At 42.3% G+C, this 20,419-nt stretch overlaps 1 protein-coding gene across 4 annotated transcripts; it reads left to right on the top strand.

Annotated features, from left to right (window-relative positions):
• Positions 1-7,526: 7,526 nt before the first annotated feature.
• Positions 7,527-19,592, top strand: LOC115207595 (DNA topoisomerase 1). Of its 4 annotated transcripts, XM_029774823.1 has the most exons (21): positions 7,527-7,674; positions 8,119-8,143; positions 11,156-11,252; positions 11,523-11,640; positions 11,806-11,843; positions 12,638-12,721; positions 13,016-13,094; positions 13,185-13,279; positions 13,471-13,586; positions 13,707-13,828; positions 13,964-14,086; positions 14,279-14,466; positions 15,264-15,408; positions 16,095-16,238; positions 16,318-16,503; positions 16,664-16,732; positions 16,925-17,039; positions 17,289-17,416; positions 17,683-17,777; positions 17,872-18,021; positions 18,229-19,592. In XM_029774823.1, exons 1-21 carry the CDS (start codon positions 7,642-7,644, stop codon positions 18,329-18,331), a joined length of 2,253 nt encoding a protein of 750 aa, XP_029630683.1. In that variant the 5' UTR covers positions 7,527-7,641; the 3' UTR covers positions 18,332-19,592. The 4 variants fall into 4 exon arrangements, with proteins under 4 accessions (XP_029630683.1, XP_029630681.1, XP_029630684.1 ...); XM_029774821.1 differs by lacking the exons at positions 7,527-7,674; positions 8,119-8,143 and adding an exon at positions 8,535-8,655; XM_029774824.1 differs by lacking the exons at positions 7,527-7,674; positions 8,119-8,143; positions 18,229-19,592 and adding an exon at positions 8,535-8,655 and having other exon boundaries at positions 17,683-17,781; positions 17,872-17,886.
• Positions 19,593-20,419: the final 827 nt, after the last annotated feature.

Raw genomic sequence — 20,419 nt, 5'->3', positions numbered from 1 at the left:
ATCAAATCAAATCAAATCAAATTTATTTATATAGCCCTTCGTACATCAGCTGAAATCTCAAAGTGCTGTACAGAAACCCAGCCTAAAACCCCAAACAGCAAGCAATGCATGTGAAAGAAGCACGGTGGCTGGGAAAAACTCCCTAGGAAAAACTCCTGAGAAAGGCCAAAAACCTAGGAAGAAACCTAGAGAGGAACCAGGCTATGAGGGGTGGCCAGTCCTCTTCTGGCTGTGCCGGGTGGATATTATAACAGAACATAGTCAAGATGTTAAAATGTTCGTAAATGACCAGCATGGTCAAATAATAATAATAATCATAGTAATTGTCGAGGGTGCAACAAGCACGTCCGGTGAACAGGTCAGGGTTCCGTAGCCGCAGGCAGAACAGTTGAAACTGGAGCAGCAGCATGGCCAGGTGGACTGGGGACAGCAAGGAGTCATCATGCCAGGTAGTCCTAGGGCTCAGGTCCTCCGAGAGAAAGAAAGAAAGAAAGAAAGAAAGAGAATTAGAGAGAGCATATTTACATTCACACAGGACACCGGATAAGACAAGAGAATACTCCAGATGTAACAGACTGACCCTAGCCCCCCGACACATAAACTACTGCAGCATAAATACTGGAGGCTGAGACAGGAGGGATCAGAAGACACTGTGGCCCCATCCGATGATACCCCCGGACAGGGCCAAACAGGCCGGATATAACCCCACCCACTTTGCCAAAGCACAGCCCCCACACCACTAGAGGGATATCTACAACCACCAACTTACCGTCCGAAGACAAGGCCGAGTATAGCCCACAAAGATGTCCGCCACGGCACAACCCAAGGGGGGGGCGCCAACCCAGACAGGAAGACCACGTCAGTGGCTCAACCTACTCAAGTGACGCACCCCTCCCATGGACGGCATGGAAGAACACCAGTAAGTCAGTGACTCAGCCCCTGTAAAAGGGTTAGAGGCAGAGAATCCCAGTGGGAAGAGGGGAACCGACAAGGCAGAGACAGCAAGGGCGGTTCGTTGCTCCAGCCTTTCCGTTCACCTTCACACTCCTGGGCCAGACTATACTTAATCATAGGACCTACTGAAGAGATAAGTCTTCAGTAAAGACTTAAAGGTTGAGACTGAGTCTGCGTCTCTCACATGGGTAGGCAGACCATTCCATAAAAATGGAGCTCTATAGGAGAAAGCCCTACCTCCAGCCGTTTGCTTAGAAATTCTAGGGACAATTAGGAGGCCTGCGTCTTGTGACCGTAGCGTACGTGTAGGTATGTACGGCAGGACCAAATCGGAAAGATAGGTAGGAGCAAGCCCATGTAATGCTTTGTAGGTTAGCAGTAAAACCTTGAAATCAGCCCTTGCCTTAACAGGAAGCCAGTGTAGGGAAGCTAGCACTGGAGTAATATGATCAAATTTTTTGGTTCTAGTCAGGATTCTAGCAGCCGTATTTAGCACTAACTGAAGTTTGTTTAGTGCTTTATCCGGGTAGCCGGAAAGTAGAGCATTGCAGTAGTCGAGCCTAGAAGTAACAAAAGCATGGATTAATTTTTCTGCGTCATTTTTGGACAGAAAGTTTCTGATTTTTGCAATGTTACGTAGATGGAAAAAAGCTGTCCTTGAAGCAGTCTTGATATGTTCTTCAAAAGAGAGATCAGGGTCCAGAGTAACGCCGAGGTCCTTCACAGTTTTATTTGAGACGACTGTACAACCATCCAGATTAATTGTCAGATTCAACAGAAGATCTCTTTGTTTCTTGGGACCTAGGACAAGCATCTCTGTTTTGTCCGAGTTTAAAAGTAGAAAATTTGCAGCCATCCACTTCCTTATGTCTGAAACACAGGCTTCTAGCGAGAGCAATTTTGGGGCTTCACCATGTTTCATTGAAATGTACAGCTGTGTGTCGTCCGCATAGCAGTGAAATTTAACATTATGTTTTCGAATGACATCCCCAAGAGGTAAAATATATAGTGAAAACAATAGTGGTCCTAGAACGGAACCTTGAGGAACACCGAAATTTACAATTGATTTGTCAGAGGACGAACCATTCACAGAGACAAACTGATATCTTTCCGACAGATAAGATCTAAACCAGGCCAGAACTTGTCCATGTAGACCAATTTGGGTTTCCAATCTCTCCAAAAGAATGTGGTGATCGATGGTATCAAAAGCGGCACTAAGATCTAGGAGCATGAGGACAGATGCAGAGCCTCGGTCTGACGTCATTAAAAGGTCATTTACCACCTTCACAAGTGCAGTCTCAGTGCTATGATGGGGTCTAAAACCAGACTGAAGCGTTTCGTATACATTGTTTGTCTTCAGGAAGGCAGTGAGTTGCTGCGCAACAACTTTTTCTAAAATTTTTGAGAGGAATGGAAGATTCGATATAGGCCGATAGTTTTTTATAATTTCTGGGTCAAGATTCGGCTTTTTCAAGAGAGGCTTTATTACTGCCACTTTTAGTGAGCTTGGTACACATCCGGTGGATAGAGAGCCGTTTATTATGTTCAACATAGGAGGGCCAAGCACAGGAAGCAGCTCTTTCAGTAGTTTAGTTGGAATAGGGTCCAGTATGCAGCTTGAGGGTTTGGAGGCCATGATTATTTTCATCATTGTGTCAAGAGATATAGTACTAAAACACTTTAGTATCTCCCTTGAGCCAAGGTCCTGGCAGAGTTGTGCAGACTCTGGACAATGAAGCCCTGGAGGAATACCCAGATTTAAAGAGGAGTCCGTAATTTGCTTTCTAATGATCATGATCTTTTCCTCAAAAAAGTTCATAAATTTATTACTGCTGAAGTGAAAGCCATCCTCCATTTGCGAATGCTGCTTTTTAGTTAGCTTTGCGACAGTGTCAAAAAGAAATTTCGGATTGTTCTTATTTTCCTCAATTAAGTTGGAAAAATAGGATGATCGTGCAGCAGTGAGGGCTCTTCGATACTGCACGGTACTGTCTTTCCAAGCTAGTCGGAAGACTTCCAGTTTAGTGTGGCGCCATTTCCGTTCCAATTTTCTGGAAGCTTGCTTCAGAGCTCGTGTATTTTCTGTATACCAGGGAGCTAGTTTCTTATGACAGATGTTTTTAATTTTTAGGGGTGCAACTGCATCTAGGGTATTGCGCAAGGTTGAATTGAGTTCCTCGGTTAGGTGGTTAACTGATTCTTGTCCTCTGACGTCCTTGGGTAGGCAGAGGGAGTCTGGAAGGGCATCAAGGAATCTTTGGGTTGTCTGAGAATTTATAGCACGACTTTTAATCTTCCTTGGTTGGGGTCTGAGCAGATTATTTGTTGCAATTGTAAACGCAATAAAATGGTGGTCCGATAATCCAGGATTATGAGGAAAAACATTAAGATCCACAACATTTATTCCATGGGACAAAACTAGGTCCAGAGTATGACTGTGGCAGTGAGTAGGTCCAGAAACATGTTGGACAAAACCCACTGAGTCGATGATGGCTCCGAAAGCCTTTTGGAGTGGGTCTGTGGACTTTTCCATGTGAATGTTAAAGTCACCAAAAATTAGAATATTATCTGCTATGACTACAAGATCCGATAGGAATTCAGGGAACTCAGTAAGGAACACTGCATATGGCCCAGGAGGCCTGTAAACAGTAGCTATAAAAAGTGATTGAGTAGGCTGCATAGATTTCATGACTAGAAGCTCAAAAGACGAAAACGTCATTGTTTTTTTTTTTGTAAATTGAAATTTGCTATCGTAAATGTTAGCAACACCTCCGCCTTTGCCGGATGCACGGGGGGTTTGGTCACTAGTGTAACCAGGGGGTGAGGCCTCATTTAACACAGTAAATTCATCAGGCTTAAGCCATGTTTCAGTCAGGCCAATCACATCAAGATTATGATCAGTGATTAGTTCATTGACTATAACTGCCTTGGAAGTGAGGGATCTAACATTAAGTAACCCAATTTTGAGATGTGAAGTATCACAATCTCTTTCAATAATGGCAGGAATGGAGGAGGTCTTTATACTAGTAAGATTACTGAAGCGAACACCGCCATTTTTAATTTTGCCCAACCAAGATCGAGGCACAGACACGGTCTCAATGGGGAAAGCTGAGCTGACTACGCTAACTGTGCTAGTGGCAGACTCCACTAAGCTGGCAGGCTGGCTAACAGCCTGTTGCCTGGCCTGCACCCTATTTCATTGTGGAGCTAGAGGAGTTAGAGCCCTGTCTATGTTCGTAGATAAGATGAGAGCACCCCTCCAGCTAGGATGGAGTCCGTCACTCCTCAGCAGGCCAGGCTTGGTCCTGTTTGTGGGTGAATCCCAGAAAGAGGGCCAGTTATCTACAAATTCTATCTTTTGGGAGGGGCAGAAAACAGTTTTCATCCAGCGATTGAGTTGTGAGACTCTGCTGTAGAGCTCATCACTCCCCCTAACTGGGAGGGGGCCAGAGACAATTACTCGATGCCGACACATCTTTCTAGCTGATTTACACGCTGAAGCTATATTGCGCTTGGTGACCTCTGACTGTTTCATCCTAACATCGTTGGTGCCGACATGGATAACAATATCTCTATACTCTCTACACTCGCCAGTTTTAGCTTTAGCCAGCACCGTCTTTAGATTAGCCTTAACGTCGGTAGCCCTGCCCCCTGGTAAACAGTGTATGATCGCTGGATGATTCGTTTTAAGTCTAATACTGCGGGTAATGGAGTCGCCAATGACTAGGGTTTTCAATTTGTCAGAGCTAATGGTGGGAGCCGTCGGCGTCTCAGACCCCACAGCGGGAGGAGCAGAGACCAGAGAAGTCTCGGCCTCCGACTCCGACTCGCTTAACGGGGAGAACCGGTTGAAAGTTTCTGTCGGCTGAATAAGCGACACCGGTTGAGCATTCCTACAGCGTTTCCCTCCAGAAGCCATGAGAAAGATGTCCGGCTGCGGGGACCGTGCGAGGGGGTTTATACTAACGTTACTATCTGTACTTGCTGGTGGCACAGACGCTGTTTCATCCTTTCCTACACTGAAATGACCCTTGCCTAACGATTGCGTCTGAAGCTGGGCTTGCAGCACAGCTATCCTTGCCGTAAGGCGATCGTTCTCCTGTATATTATGAGTACAACGACTGCAATTAGAAGGCATCATGTTAATGTTACTTAGCTTCGGCTGTTTGAAGTCCTGACGAACCATGTCCAGATAAAACCTCCGGGGTAGGAAAGTTGAATGAAAAAAAAGTTGAGTGAGGGAAAAAGTAAAAATATACGGTAATGAAAAAGTAAAAACCGTCAGGTAGCAAAGTGAAAACGGCAACAAAAACGCACAACAGCGTAAACAAGTCTGCAAGTTGTGACCGGAAGCAGGAAACAAAACCTGCCTTGTATCCGGGGGAAGAGGTGAAGCGTGACAACAGGCCGGAGGATACAATAATAATAATAATAATAATACAATATTTCTAATAGTAATTCTGAGTTTAGTTTGCCCCGAACTTGGCGGGTGTCTGAATAGCTCGCCGTGATGGCTGAGCTATGTACTCAGAATATTGAAAAATGTGCTTTCGCCGAAAATCTATTTTAAAATCTGACACAGCGATTGCATAATGGAGTTCTGTGTCTATAATTCTTAAAATAATTGTTATGTATTTTGTCAACGTTTATGATGAGTATTTTTGCAAATTCACCGGAAGTTTTTGGTGGGAATACATTTTCTGAACATCACGCGCCAATGTAAAAAGCTGTTTTTGGATATAAATATGAACTTGATTGAACAAAACATACATGTATTGTATAACATAATGTCCTAGGAGTGTCATCTGATGAAGATCATCAAAGGTTAGTTCTTCATTTAGCTGTGTTTTGGGTTTTATTGACATATATGCTTGCTTGGAAAATGGCTGTATGGTTATTTTGGTCTATGTACTCTCCTAACATAATCTAATGTTTTGCTTTCGCTGTAAAGCCTTTTTGAAATCGGACAACGTGGTTGGATTCAGGAGAGGTTTATCTTTCAAATGGTGTAAAATAGTCGTATGTTTGAAAAATATAAATTATTGGATTTTTGAGGTTTTTGTATTTCGCGCCATGCGATCCCATTGGCTGTTGGCTAGGGGTTCCACTGGCGGAACGGGGTTCCACTGGCGGAACGGGGTTCCACTGGCGGAACGCCTAGATGTAAGAGGATTTATACTTATGCTAAAATGTTTATTCTATTCTACTGAGCCATTTTACTTTATGTTCATATTCTTTTTTGATTATTTGTTATTGTTGTTGCACTATCAAGAAGGAACCTGTAAGTAAGCATTTTATTGGACTGTGTATACCATGTATCCCATACATAAGATTAATTCAACTTGAAACTTGATCTGCACAGTATGTGCAGATCAACTGACAAAATCACAACATTCCATACAAAAAATGCAGTCAATCGACAGCCATACACTGGCTGAAATCGGTTGGTGATAAGACTTAGACAAGTTTTAAATGCATTAAATACTGATATTATAAACTGGGTGGTTCGAGCCCTGAATGCTGATTGGCTGAAAGCCGTGGTATATCAGACTGTATACCACAGGTATGACGAAACATTTATTTTTACTGTTCTAATTATGTTGGCAACAAGTTTGTAATAGCAATAATGCATCTCGGGGGCTTGTGGTCTATAGCCAATATATCATGGCTAAGGGCTGTATCCAGGCACAGACATTGAGACATTTATGGTTTGTTTACACATATATTAGATGCTATTTATACAGAAAATCTGTATAACACCTGTATAAACTGTATTTATAATTATACGACCAGTGTTGTAAAGTACTTAAATAAAAATACTTTAAAGTTACTTTACTATTTATATTTTTGAGCACTTTTACTTTTACTTCACTACATTCCTAAAGAAAATAATGTACTTTTTACTCCATACAATTTCCCTGACACTCGTTACATTTTGAATGGCTATCAGAACAGGAAAATGGTTAAATCCATGCACTTATCAAGAGAACACCCCTGGTCATCCCTATTGCCTCTGATCTGGCGGACTCACTAAACACAAATGCTTCCTTTGTAAATTATGTCTGAGTGTTGGAGTGTGCCCCTGGCTATCCTTAAATAAAAAAAAGAAGAAAAAAAGAAAATTGTGCCATCTAGTTTTCTTAATATTGGGAATTTTAAATTATTTATAATTTAACTTTTCATACTTAAGTATATTTGAGCAATTACATTTACTTTTGATACTTAAGTATATTTTAAACCAAATTGTTTAAAACTTTTACTCAAGTAGTATTTTACTTGGTGAATTTCACTCTTACTTGAGTTATTTTCTATTAAGGTATCTTTACTTTTACTCAAGTATGACATTTGGGTACTTTTTCCACCACTGAATAGGACAATATTTTAGATTAACAATAATTCTATTGCAAAATTTCTGATAGCCGTAAGTATGTATGCATGTTTTGTAGAAACTACGTGGGACCACTGAACGCGTGGGACGGAGGGCACGTTCTGAGGAGGGGGGGGGGGCTAAAAGTGGTCAACTGCTTTTTCCCACCCATTTAAAAAGACACGCGCATGCGCACTTATATACAATTTGGACTTAGTCTGTTACACAACTGTTTCTTTCTTCATTCTGCTCGCATCACTTCGTCGGTGGTTTCCTCCAACACGTTTCACACTTTGCTTTTAACAGATTAATAATTGAAAATGAGTGGAGATCATTCCCACAACGATAGCCAGGTAACATTTGTAATCGTTTGCCGTGTCATTGCGAAAGAGCTTTGTAGGACATTAAACTCGCTTGCTTTTTTATTTGCCTCAGCAGCCAGGCTACACTAACGTTAGCTAGCTAGGTAACTTGGCTAACTAGCCAATCAACAGTGAATATAATTGGAACAAATGTGACAGAAATACGTGTTTTGTCATACTTTCAATATTGTGTTTTTCAGATAATAAAAAGTAAAGTCCATTCAACTGAACTTTGTGGCTAACTGAGGATGGCAAAGGCACTGTGCGCTAGCTCGTTAGCTATTTTATCAGACTAGTCTCAATTGCCAACCATCAGCAGGGTTGCTAGCTAGTCGTTAGCCAGCGAGCTAGCCAACAAGTTCAAAGTTATCCAGCTAGCAAGCCATCAATCAAGGAACATGACTAGTTAACCAATCTTTGTTTTACAATTTGCAGATAGACTCCGGCTCTCGGGTCAATGGTAAGTGTAACGTTAATGTGTCAAACAAATGTCACAATGATTTTCTCCTTCAAATTCTGACGTGTCCACACTGTAGTTAGCTAGCTAACGTTATCTATCTGCTAACATGGGCTAGTTCGCTAGCCAGACATATAGCTAGTTTAGCAAAGGGCAGAAATGGCGTCCAGAGACTAAGTCCTCTGCCTCACTCACAAGCGCCTATTGTTCAAATGGGTGGCTCTTTAATAGCTTTTAGACATTTTATAATCTCGATCTGATCACAAATTCTTAAAGAACTGGAGGTATTTTATTGGTATGCCAAATTAGATTTTGTTGTTGGCCGGCTTAAAATGCCACATTCCGAGTCTAAAAGTAAGGGTTTGGGGGTTGAGAACTTAGTCTCTGCGCCATTTTCTTTTTTCTGTCTAGCGGTCTGACTGTAGAAAACATAGCTGAAGTGCAGATGGCTGTGATATGGAGGGGAAACACGCAGGACTGTTTGTATCAAGACACGATTTCCAGCGGCGGAGGAAGTAAAATCATCTGATGGCCCCGTTTTGCTTTTAAACAACATTGTATAGTCTTATCCGAATGTATTATGGATAATTTCGTATCATATAGAAGTTAATTTACATTAGCTAGTTGTAGACTAAAGTACAATGCGGGATATTATAACATCCCTGACAGATTTGTGGTGCAAGTTTGACAATGCACATTGATTTCCACTACTAACAATTTTTGATGACTGAATTCATTGATTTGATAGCTTTGTTGGCATGGTCTAAACCACATGGCCACTGAGGCCTAACAAGTTAAACCCCCAGCAGTGGTATTTAACAAGTATGAATTACCTTTTTTAAGGTTTCAGAAGCTACAACATGCTTCCCCTCACCACTAAGTACACATTTTTTGTGAAAGATTATTTTTGAACAATTTCAAAAAAGGTAATTTCAATTAATGTTTATTTCTCATATGACAGTGTATTTCTTATGGACAAGGACTCCACTCCTAACCCTTGACAGCATGGTTGGCTGCCTCAAAATCCAACAGCTTTGGACAAACTATTCATCTTTCCAGATTAGTTTTGTGTGAATCAGTTTAGGGATTGGGCTTTTAACAAGCAAAGAAGTGATCGCTGTCCCATTTCGAATATAAAGTTGTCAGTGCATTTTCTACTGTGGCACATCTCAGAATAGCCTTTCCTGCATGAAAAAATTCCCTGCTCACAGCGATATTTGAATGAATACTAGGCCTATATCATATTTGGTTTGTTGTCTTGGTTCTCACCATCACATAGTGGGCTCCTGAAATGGTCGTGTGTGTCTGTTGGTAGAACATGGCACTTGACATGCCATAGTTGTGGGTTCGATTCCCATGGTGGGGCAGTATGGAAATGTGTACACTCACTACTAAGTTGCTCTGAATAAGAGCGTCTGCTAAATGACTAAAATGTAAATGTAGTGTGGGCTGTCCATTGTTGGTCAGAACAGCCTATGTCAAGCACAAAATCTGATACCTTGTTAGAACATGGAATACAGGGGTCCAATGGAGACTCGGGGGTTAAGAGTTGTCCCTGTATACAAGACATATTTATTCCTTGTTTTGTCTTCCACAGTAGTGGAGCTTGGGGCCCTGAAGTGAAAACAGCCAGTCACTGATTTGCTCTTATTTGTTATATTTAAGATCTACAAGAAACGCTGTAATGATATACCCACTACCCACATCATTACAAGGTGTATATAGGCAAATAGCAGTCCAAGCTCTGCAGGGGCTTGCCCCAAAGAATCCTCAAGACGAGTTTGTTTATAAATACCATGATCCAAATTGTTTAGATTTTATTTAATGGCTCGGAAAACCTATAGCCCACATTCCTAATGCACTCCCTAACTAATAGAATCTACCGATGCTAACATATTAATTGAATCTTGCATCTGTGTCCTCTTTGGTTTCAAATGCATTTATTTCCTGCCATAGGTGATGTCAGATCATGATGAAGGGGAAATCTGTTTACTGGCGTCTCGGCCAGTAGCTTGCTGTGGGGCATAGAGCCTTGTGACTGAGTCGCTTTATTTTAAAGCCTCACACCTTTAAAAACATGCCTCGATTGCAATAGGAGAAAGTAATTTAATGTATTATGTTTCTTTGGCTGTCAACTTTTGTTTGACTCTGAAGTACCTGTCTTGTATATGTATCAATTAAGGATAAAAGATTGGCATTCATTTAGCTACTATTGCTGCTTGTAGGGGTTTGGTTAAGTGAAAGCAGATGGACTAGGCCTGTTAGAGCTTGCTCCCTCTTTTCATCCATGTTGATACTGTTTCTGAGTAAAAAGGAACATCAACTGTCAATAGGCACTAGGAGGTGCTGTCGTACCATGTATGGCACATCCTCTCATGGCCCGCAGTCTGACCTGAATCATTTTAAATGTATTTTTTAAGGGTGTTCTGTTAAGTTTTTGGTCCCAAATCCAAATGTGCCTGAAGTTGACTGGAGATGGTCCTATTCTATGTAACCTCTACCAACCAGTAATATATTCCGGCTGACACGGATGCACGTACAATCCGACGGTCAGTATTCAGATTCACACCCAGGTGTTGGATGAGTGTTCTGGCCTAGCACTTCCTGAGCCAAGAGGCACTCTATCTAGTCAGTCATTCAGACATTACAACACTGTCGAGTCTTCCCATGTCTTTTTGTGCACATATTTGTATTTTGTGTATTATTTTTTTTCTCACATTGTCTGTTGGGTATTTTTTTTACTAACCTTTTAGTTTTACCATGGAAACTTGTCTGAACTTGTTTTGTGTGTTTCTTAAGCATAGACTGGAGTATTGTTTACTTGTTGTTCCTGGTGAGGTAGATGTTTTCTTTTGTGTTTAGTATTAGCTGTTTTCACCTGCTGGGTTTAAAGAAGGGTTGAAGAAAAGTGGATATATTTACAGAATGTTTCTGTAACCTACATGTTTCCTATTCCTTTGGTCATTATTTAGCCATTTCGTCAGTCCGCGTTTGAATAACTTTCTTATTTTGCAGATTCTCATAAGCATAAAGATAAGTACAAGGATAAAGAACACAAACACAAGGACCACAAGAAGGACAGGGAGCGTGAGAAATCAAAATATGGCAACAGGTATGACTCCAGTCTTTTTAAGCAGGGTTCCATAGGTGAAACTTAGTGCGTCACAAGGGCAGTAATTGACACCCACACATTTGCTTTGTTGAGCTCTTTAACGTAGCTGTATGATGATTTGTCTGATAAGCAGGGTGTGTGAATGGGCGTAGGACCAGCCAGAGACTCCTAACTGTTTTATTGCTATAGTATATACTCTAATATACACTCTTAGTTGATTTCCTTATTGGTATGTTCGATCTGATGCTGATGTAATCTGTGAAATTCCAGTGACCATAAGGAGTTCTCGGAAAAGAAACACAGAGAAAAGGAGCGAATAAAGCATGAAGATGTCAGCACAGACAGACACAAGGACAAACACAAGGAAAAAGACCACAGGAAGGAGGAGGTGTGCTAATTATCCAACGGAGAGGGATGCATCGCTGCCATTTTGGTTTAGATGTGCCAATCAGTTTGTCAAATATTTGTCCAGTCTCTTCCTCAGTGAACCTGAATTTATAGCTCTTAACATTTCAAAAGATGCATGTTTTAACTCTTCGTTGTCATCTTGCAGATCAAGCCGAAGAAGGAAAAAGAGAATGGCTTTGCCAGGTAGGTTTGGTTTGTATTGTTCATTTGACATTTGTGCTGCTTACAAATGCTGGTTACATATCTTAGGGCCCTATAAAATCAGTGATTGTATTATATTTTTATATATATTTGCTTTATAACATTTTTTTGCAAAAGTTTACTGTTTTTCCCCAAATTCCGTTTTTTTTCTCCAGTTTATGGTCTCAATCACACTTTTTTAAATAGAACATCCCGTGTTGTTTTTCTAAGTCCATAACAATGCTTAAACCACATCTGGAGACCACTTTTGAGGTCTGGAAAAAGCTAAGAAATGTACATTTTTGGATGCAGTTACCCTTTAAGTGCCAGAGATGGTTAGCAATGTTTCTGTAGGTTTATGTGATTCCAGAGTTTGCTAAATAAATTGCTGCTTGATTGATGCAAGTAATCATGATATCATTCTGCCAGTTAGACATAAGCTACTTTGTATTTAACATTTAATTGAGAAGGTTTTTGAGAGCCTTTCATCTCGACCAGAAGGTTATTATTAGCATCATTGCTAACGTCTACACAGTGTAAACGTGCACGGGGACATTCCTGAGCCGTTGCAGGAAAATACTAATCATGTGTTATGATTAACTTTGGCAAATTAATGCATTTTCTATAGTTCAATACATTAAGTTGATTTCTTACTAATTTCAATACATTTTTGAATATTGTTAAATTCCGTTATAATGTCTACATTCCGTGCGTGTTTTCCACAACAGATTTTATAGGACCCTACATATTTGATTTCAAATGCACAATGAATATAAATGTTTGAATTCTATCACCAGCCCTCATCGCGTTAAGACGGAGCCGGACAATGATCACTTCTACCACTCTCCCAAGTCCCTGAAAAGACAGCGTGACAATGACGAGTGAGTAGATCTGTACTTAACTCTGTCAACTGGCCCATTTCTTCCTTAGTCTTTGGCCCTGTTACATTTGTATGATAAAAATGTTGGCTGTAGTTGCCATGTTTAGACCAACCCCATCTGGTTTTTCCTCATTCGTTCTGTTGGGAAATGACAATGTTTGGTCATTGTTGGCTTTGCAAGAACCACACAGCTGCCTTTTGGTATGACTATGTAGTTTGGTGTAGAGAAGACCAAGATAGTTGTTGAATCTACCATTAGTCAGGCCTCCTTATAAGGTGTTTTATTTTTTTTTAGAACTGAATTCAAGCCCAAAAAAATTAAACTTGAAAATGACAGAGTGGACAAGAAAGGAAAGAAGAGGAAACAAGACGAGGTACATGGAAATCTTTGGATTTCATATAGGATATATTTCAGTGATCCGTTGCGAGAAAGGAGACTCATGCGTTCTTTGTTTCTTGTAAAGGACATCAAGCCCAAAAAGACACAAAAAAACAAAAAAGGGGAAGTTGCTGACGGGAAAAAGAAAGCAAAGAAGGAGCCTGAGGAGAAGTGGAAATGGTGAGTGTCATAGTTGCCCTCCAGCTGTGTTGCTGCACAGAGCTTTTGTGAAGGCACACTGACTGCCTCGTTATGGAATGCTCATTATGGTGATGGATAAAATATGGATGTTCTTTGTATCTCTGTTGGACAAAGGATTTAGTTTGTGCATCAACCATCACTTCACGTTGTTGTACCCTGTTGGACTACAGGTGGGAAGAGGAGAGGGCAACAGACGGTTCCAAATGGAGGTTTCTGGAACATAAAGGCCCAGTCATGGCAGCACCTTATGAACCTCTTCCCAGCAAAGTCCGATTTTTCTATGATGGTAAGATTAGTTCAAGTGCTGCTATTTCTATGACACTTGGTCCATTTATGAGTGGGCTTTGCTGAGTGGAAGTGGAGGGTTTGGTTGGTTGAACAAGTCTCTGTTGAAATCCCTCTGTAGGGAAGCAGATGAAACTCGCCCCACAGGCTGAGGAGGTGGCCACCTTCTTTGCCAAAATGCTGGACCATGAGTACACTACCAAGGATGCCTTCCGGAAAAACTTCTTCAAAGACTGGAGAAAGGTAGTGATTGTTTAAGGCTGTATACCTGGAGTTTGCAATTGCATGTCTTAGATTTCTTTTGTATTTTTAGAAATTGTGATTTGGAACAGTACACATGTGCTCATGACTTGTCTACCTTTGTTCCCTCTCCTACAGGAAATGACCTCGGAGGAGAAGTCTAAGATCACAGACCTGAAGAAATGTAACTTCAATGAAATGGGGGAATACTTCAAGGCTCAGTCTGAGGCCAGAAAGGCCATGACTAAAGATGATAAACTGGTGAGCAAGAACAATACTTTGTGCTTTTTCTTACATTTGTCCTTTTTTTTATAACCCCGTTCAGACCACGACTGTCCAGTGAAGTTCTACATGAGGCAGTGGAGGTAATACCTGGAATCTTCAGGCTGGTCCGTGTTCCAACGACTGTACCCAGATCTAACTAGTTTGTCTCTGGTTCTCTGCTTCTTGTAGAAAATCAAAGTGGAGAACGAACGCCTCCTACAGGAGTATGGCTTCTGCATCATGGACAACCACAAGGAGCGCATTGCTAACTTTCGCATTGAGCCCCCGGGCCTGTTCCGTGGCCGAGGAGACCACCCCAAGATGGGCATGCTGAAACGCCGCATCCGCCCTGAGGACATCATCATAAACTGCAGCAAGTGAGTGACGGGGTCCTGGGTAGGGGTGCAACGGTACATGTATTCGTACCGAACCGTTTGGTATGGGGACCTCAATCCGGCCCACACTGTGAACCTAAATGAATACATATAATAAAAAAAAAACACTAGGCCATAAGGCTATGCCTACTTTGCGTTGTATGCCTCTTCAGTAAATCTGAGCTGAGAACATTTCAGGCTTTTCTGTTAAGACGACTAGAGCCTATGTGCACATTGTAATCAGAATTCTAGTCTTAATTGACACGTATTGTAAGGCGCAGCTGGGAACTAGTTCCCGTACGATGGCGAGTGGTGGGGTCCATAAACTAGGAGTCTCAGTCATTTAAATCTCCAGTTTGGGAACATTTTGGCTTCCCAGTAGATTACGAGAGGACCCTATGCAACTGCCAACACCTCAAACATGTTGACACATTTACACCGACATCGCCCCAGTATTCCTACCACCGGAGCAAGACTGAAACGCAATAAAACACTACTTAGTATCCGCTCTGCATTCAAGCAGCCCTTCGAGCGTTGGGCCAGTAACTGAAAGGTATCCACCTTTCCCTTTCCACAGCTGATTACAAACCGTGGGTGAACCATTACACTCATAGTCCTGGGTGCAGGTGGCAATATGAACATAATGAAAGAAAAGGCGTACAATATTTTCTACAGTCTACAGCGCTTTCCTCTTCTCTAGATTATATTAACCGATGGACTGCTTGTTTGGACCAGATTAGTGTGTGTATGTCTGGATACTTGCTCTGACTCAGCCACTCTATTCTTTCTCTCTCACACAGGGACTCCAAGCACCCCAAGCCTCCCCCTGGTACCAAATGGAAGGAGTTGCGTCATGACAACAAGGTGACCTGGCTGGTGTCGTGGACAGAGAGCATCCAAGGCTCTATCAAGTATATCATGCTGAATCCCAGCTCAAGAATCAAGGCAGGTTGACTAGCAGGTTCATCTTTATTAAGGCTCATGGTGGTTGCAGTGATGGTGGGGGCGGGTGACGTATTGTTAGCTTTTAATGAAGTCTCTTGAGATGAGTCTGCAATCCTATTCAACATTTCTCAAATCATAAAAAAAAATTGTTTTTATCCCGTTTCTCCCCAATTTCGAAGTAACCAATGGCTGCAACTCCCGTGCGGACTCGGGAGAGGCGAAAGTCGAGAGCCGTGCGTCCTCCGAAACCCAACCAGGCCGCACTGCTTCTTGATACAATGTCCACTTAACCCAGAAGCCAGCCACACCAATGTGTTGGCGGAAACACTGTGCACTTTGGCGACCGTTTCATCGTTCACTGCGCCCGGCGCGCCACAGGAGCCGCTAGTGCGCGATGGGACAAGAACATCCGTGCCGGCTAAACCCTGCCCTAACCCGGACGACGCTGGGCCAATTGTGCGCCACCCCATGGGTTTCCCGGTCACGGCCGGCTGGGACAGAGCCTGGACTCGAACCCCGAATCTTTAGTGGCACAGCTAGCGCTACAATGCAGTGCTTTAGACCACTGCGCCACTCGGGAGACCCAACCTTTCTCAATTCTGTTTATTTCTTATATATTTGTTCGTTATTGTGCCCCCTGTCTCTTCCCCCTGGTTGCTGTAATGGTGGTGTGTGTTGATCTGCAGGGAGAGAAGGACTGGCAGAAGTATGAGACAGCCCGAAATCTGAAGAAGTGTGTGGACCGGTTAAGGAACCAGTACCGCGAGGACTGGAAGTCCAAAGAGATGAGGATCCGACAGAGAGCCGTGGCACTCTACTTCATCGATAAGGTGAGACTGCTGCCACACACACACACACACACAGCTCCAAGTTTGGTTGTAACATGTTCCCTGTGGTGCTGTGCACCAGCTGGCTCTGAGAGCAGGTAATGAGAAGGAGGAAGGGGAGTCTGCGGACACAGTGGGCTGCTGCTCCCTCAGAGTGGAACACATCAACCTGTACCCCGAGAAGGATGGCCAGGAGTTTGTGGTGGAGTTTGACTTCCTGGGTAAAGACTCCATCCGCTACTACAACAAAGTCCCTGTGGAGAAGAGGGTAAGGCCTTGAAGAATTGATATTTGGTTCACCAGAACATTTTTTTATGTCCTTTTTCACTCGAGTTGAACTACAATGGTTTCCAGATTACTCTCACTTCAGAGAAACTCTCACCTTGTTATTCTTATGAGTTGTAAATATTCTGTCCTCCTTTTCTTAGGTATTCAAGAACCTGCAGCTGTTCATGGAAAACAAGCAGCCAGAGGATGACCTCTTTGACCGGCTCAATGTAAGAACAAAAAAATACGTTCAATTCACGTTACTTGTGAATTGCAGTGTATTAGTCATGTCACTGGACCTTGTGAGGGAAAATGAATACCCTGTTTGACGTGTGGGAATTGGATATCCTCTTGTAATTCTGCGTCTCTTGCCATCAATCATATTTAATGGTGGCATTCCTCTCTGTCCACCATCTCTCCAGACCTCCATTCTGAACAAGCACCTTCAGGAGCTGATGGACGGGCTGACGGCGAAAGTGTTTCGTACCTACAATGCCTCCATCACTCTGCAGCAGCAGCTGAAGGAGCTCACCAGCCGTAAGTCCCCACGATCATGAAGCCCCACCCAGAGACAGGGGGTCTAAGAATGCACAATCTACCCAAAACACATTTATCTCATATTCTGGTTTGGTATGACCAGAGGTGGGAACTGGGAGGAGCTGCATGGACGACATGAGCGCTCCAGAATGATGTTGTAGGATATTTGTGTGCAGGTGGTCACTTGTAATATGGTGTAAAGTCTATAGAAGGAGTCATAGTAATGTCAATTTTCTCCCCTACTTGTAGCGGATGAGAACCTTCCAGCCAAGATCCTGTCATACAACAGGGCCAACAGAGCTGTGGCCATCCTGTGTAACCATCAGAGGGCCCCGCCCAAGACCTTTGAGAAGTCCATGCAGAACCTCCAGACTAAAGTGAGTCACGGGGAGGACACACGGCCAGTCGACCTGACAGATGAGACGGCTCTTTGCTGATGGGAGAAAAGGAAACAAAATACTATTGCTATGATTTGGGGTTTATTTGTGACTTGTTTTAGAGTTATGTTTGTCTGCTGGATGCATATTCTTGGTTATTTTGGGAATACTTGGCTCGGTAATGTCTCTTAATAGCTGCATAGTAAGAATCCAGCTATACTTGGCCTTAGTTTCACGATTATTGACGTTGATAATATTTCTACCAGATTGACGCAAAGAAGGACCAGCTGTCTGACGCAAAGAGGGATGTGAAGAGCGCCAAGGCTGACCTCAAAGTACGCAGAGACGAGAAGTCCAAAAAGTAAGTATGTGGATATGTTTGGCTTGTTGAGGCATCCACTGGTACTTGTATGCTGGGATGTATAAGTAGCTGATTCTTTCCCTTACTCCCCCAGAGCTGTGGAGACCAAGAAGAAGGCTGTGGAGAGGCTAGAAGAGCAGCTGATGAAGCTAGAGGTGCAGGCGACGGACCGCGAGGAGAACAAGCAGATTGCTCTGGGCACCTCCAAACTCAACTACTTGGATCCACGCATCTCTGTGGCCTGGTGAGACATGACCACAAACTTGTTGACAATCATGCACAACATCTTGCTTTCTCCATTGCTTGTCCCTTGGCCCACACACTGTTGCTCAGGATATGTGGCACATGTGGCTGTCTTTTGATTAGTTTAAAGTAGTGAGTTGAGGGTTTTAGTTTTGAGTGTCTAAACTCCTGGAGGGTTTATCATTCTAATTCTCCTGCTGTCTCCTAGGTGTAAGAAATGGGGTATCCCTATTGAGAAGATCTACAACAAAACTCAGCGTGAAAAGTTTGCCTGGGCTATCGACATGGCAGAGGATGACTATGAATTTTAAATCCTGTTTGCGGTTTTATAATTGTGATTTCTATTGTAATTTTATTGGATACTTGTTTTTAGCTTAACCGATTATACAGAATGGACAGCCTGACAAGGAAATTATAGAATGAGTGTACACTCAACAAGCATGGTGAGGTTGAATGTCAGGGGTCAGGACGTATAGGCCATTACAGATGAGCTGGAGGGAGGGGGGACGAGGTGGGTTAGTCTGAGGTCTGGTCGGACGTCAGATTCAAGGGCAGAACTATACCCATACCCAAAGGTGACGCGGTAATCTCTATGATTGGATGAGAACCAGTGGATTACCTTTTTTGCCTTTTGGCTCTCTTCCTCTTCAGCCACATGCACGACTTAAAGGTGTCTGAACTTTGAACTCTGGGGTCCTATTGCTACTGTATTCAACAAAAAATGACTGCTTTGTGTATTAGATTTTTATGATTTTTTTTGTTCACTTGGTCTGTATTTTTAGCCCTCCCATGTATTATTAATGGATTCTATATTTTAATAGAGAGAACAGTTAAATCAAATGAAATCCTGAAGTACACCCATGCGCCTTTTGAGGAAATGAAATGTGATCTCTAGGTATGAGTTGTAGGGGGGGATAAAGACCATGAAAGCTGTGTTTTGGTGAGTGATGTTTTAAACTGGACTATGTTGATTGTGTACCATGAAGAGGATGCGTTGACACGGAAGGGGGAAATGCTACACCCATGTCAATATTTACATAAGCAGGCAGGATGTGATTCATTTGTTTTACAGTATCTATCAGGGACTGATTTTCAATGTAAATGTGAACCAATCATTTAATTTTTCTCCCCTTGCGTTGCCAGCATCCTCTGGATCTTTCTACATAGTCTATCTGGTTTTAACTTTATCATTTCTAGTGATTGTTTGAGTGGAAAACAACTCCCTTATCTGTTACTTGAAGAAGAAAAAAAAATGCTATTTTAATTTACTTAACGGAAAATATTTTTTCCTTCCAGAAGGGTATGTGAGGGATATCAACTTTGCCAAAAAAATACCGATCTGTTACAGTTTAGGCAGTTATTTTTTTAATTGTGTTAAAGACTGAGGATGAAGAACATTAACAGGAGTTTCAATGTGAATTTTATTCCACTCTAGTGTCAGAGGAAAGTTGGTTTATAGCAGTAAGCTCAACTTCCTTTTCCTGTTTTTCAACCTCTTCTGTCATAGCCTCCAATCATGTTCTTGTTTTATGCTCATTGTAGGTTGAAAATGAATAAAACCCCTCAACTCCACACTTGGGGTCTATTTTGTGTTATTGCTGCACTTGACTAATAGGCCTTGCACCAAAGGGATAGTTTCTTCATTTATTTTTTTCAAACCTCCTCCACTGAAGTTGGATCTGTCACTGGTATGTTCAGCCTGCTTTCAGTCACTTTTCAACATTTCTCTTGAATGTGTTCTGTGGTTATGTTTCAGGAGGGTTCCAGTGTTCCTAAAACCCAGTGTAATAACTAGCTCAATCTTTCCTGAGAACAACAGAACCCAGGAAGCACCACTGCCTGTTGATTTAGACCAGTCGCTATGAGGGATTAAGCAGGGTTTGGCACAGACCTGGCTCATGTTTGGAATTCTTTAACACCTTGGATCTCTTTATCAACCCTTGTCATCTTTTCTTTTTAATAAAAAGATGACGCTTTCAAATTGTACCTCTGACAGACTGCTGTGTGCAGGGTGACCGAGACCAGTTGAGTGAAGACGTCAAGCACCATACAAGTGCTCTACGTAAGATTTATTATAAACGGTGGTTTGAGCACTGAATGCTGATTGGCTGACAGCTGTGGTATATCGGACTGTATACCATGGGTGTTTTTTTTTTTTTTTTTTACTGCTCTAATGACGTTGGTAACCAGTTTATAATGGCATTATAGTACCTTGGAGGTTTGTGGTACATGGCCAATATAGCACGGCTAAGGGCTGTATCCAAGGCACTGCGTGTTGCGTTGTGCTAAGAACAGCCCTAAGCCGTGGTATATTGGCCATATACCACAAACCTCCGAGGTGCCTTATTACTTAAGTATAACATGAGTGCAGACTTCCAAGATGGTCCATTTGCACTTGA

Source organism: Salmo trutta, chromosome 14, assembly GCF_901001165.1.
Source record: "Salmo trutta chromosome 14, fSalTru1.1, whole genome shotgun sequence".
Lineage (NCBI taxonomy): Eukaryota > Metazoa > Chordata > Actinopteri > Salmoniformes > Salmonidae > Salmo > Salmo trutta.
This window is presented reverse-complemented; position numbering and strand designations above follow the sequence as displayed.

What these genes read in the sequence shown, in the direction of transcription:
- LOC115207595 (XM_029774821.1), top strand. Translation starts at nt 8,586, where the DNA reads ATGGCTGTGATATGGAGGGGAAACACGCAGGACTGTTTGTATCAAGAC. An exon ending in AGACAGCGTGACAATGACGA is followed by an intron (nt 12,722 to 13,015) that starts GTGAGTAGATCT and finishes ATTTTTTTTTAG; the next exon opens with AACTGAATTCAAGCCCAAAA. An exon ending in ACCTCTTTGACCGGCTCAAT is followed by an intron (nt 16,733 to 16,924) that starts GTAAGAACAAAA and finishes CCATCTCTCCAG; the next exon opens with ACCTCCATTCTGAACAAGCA.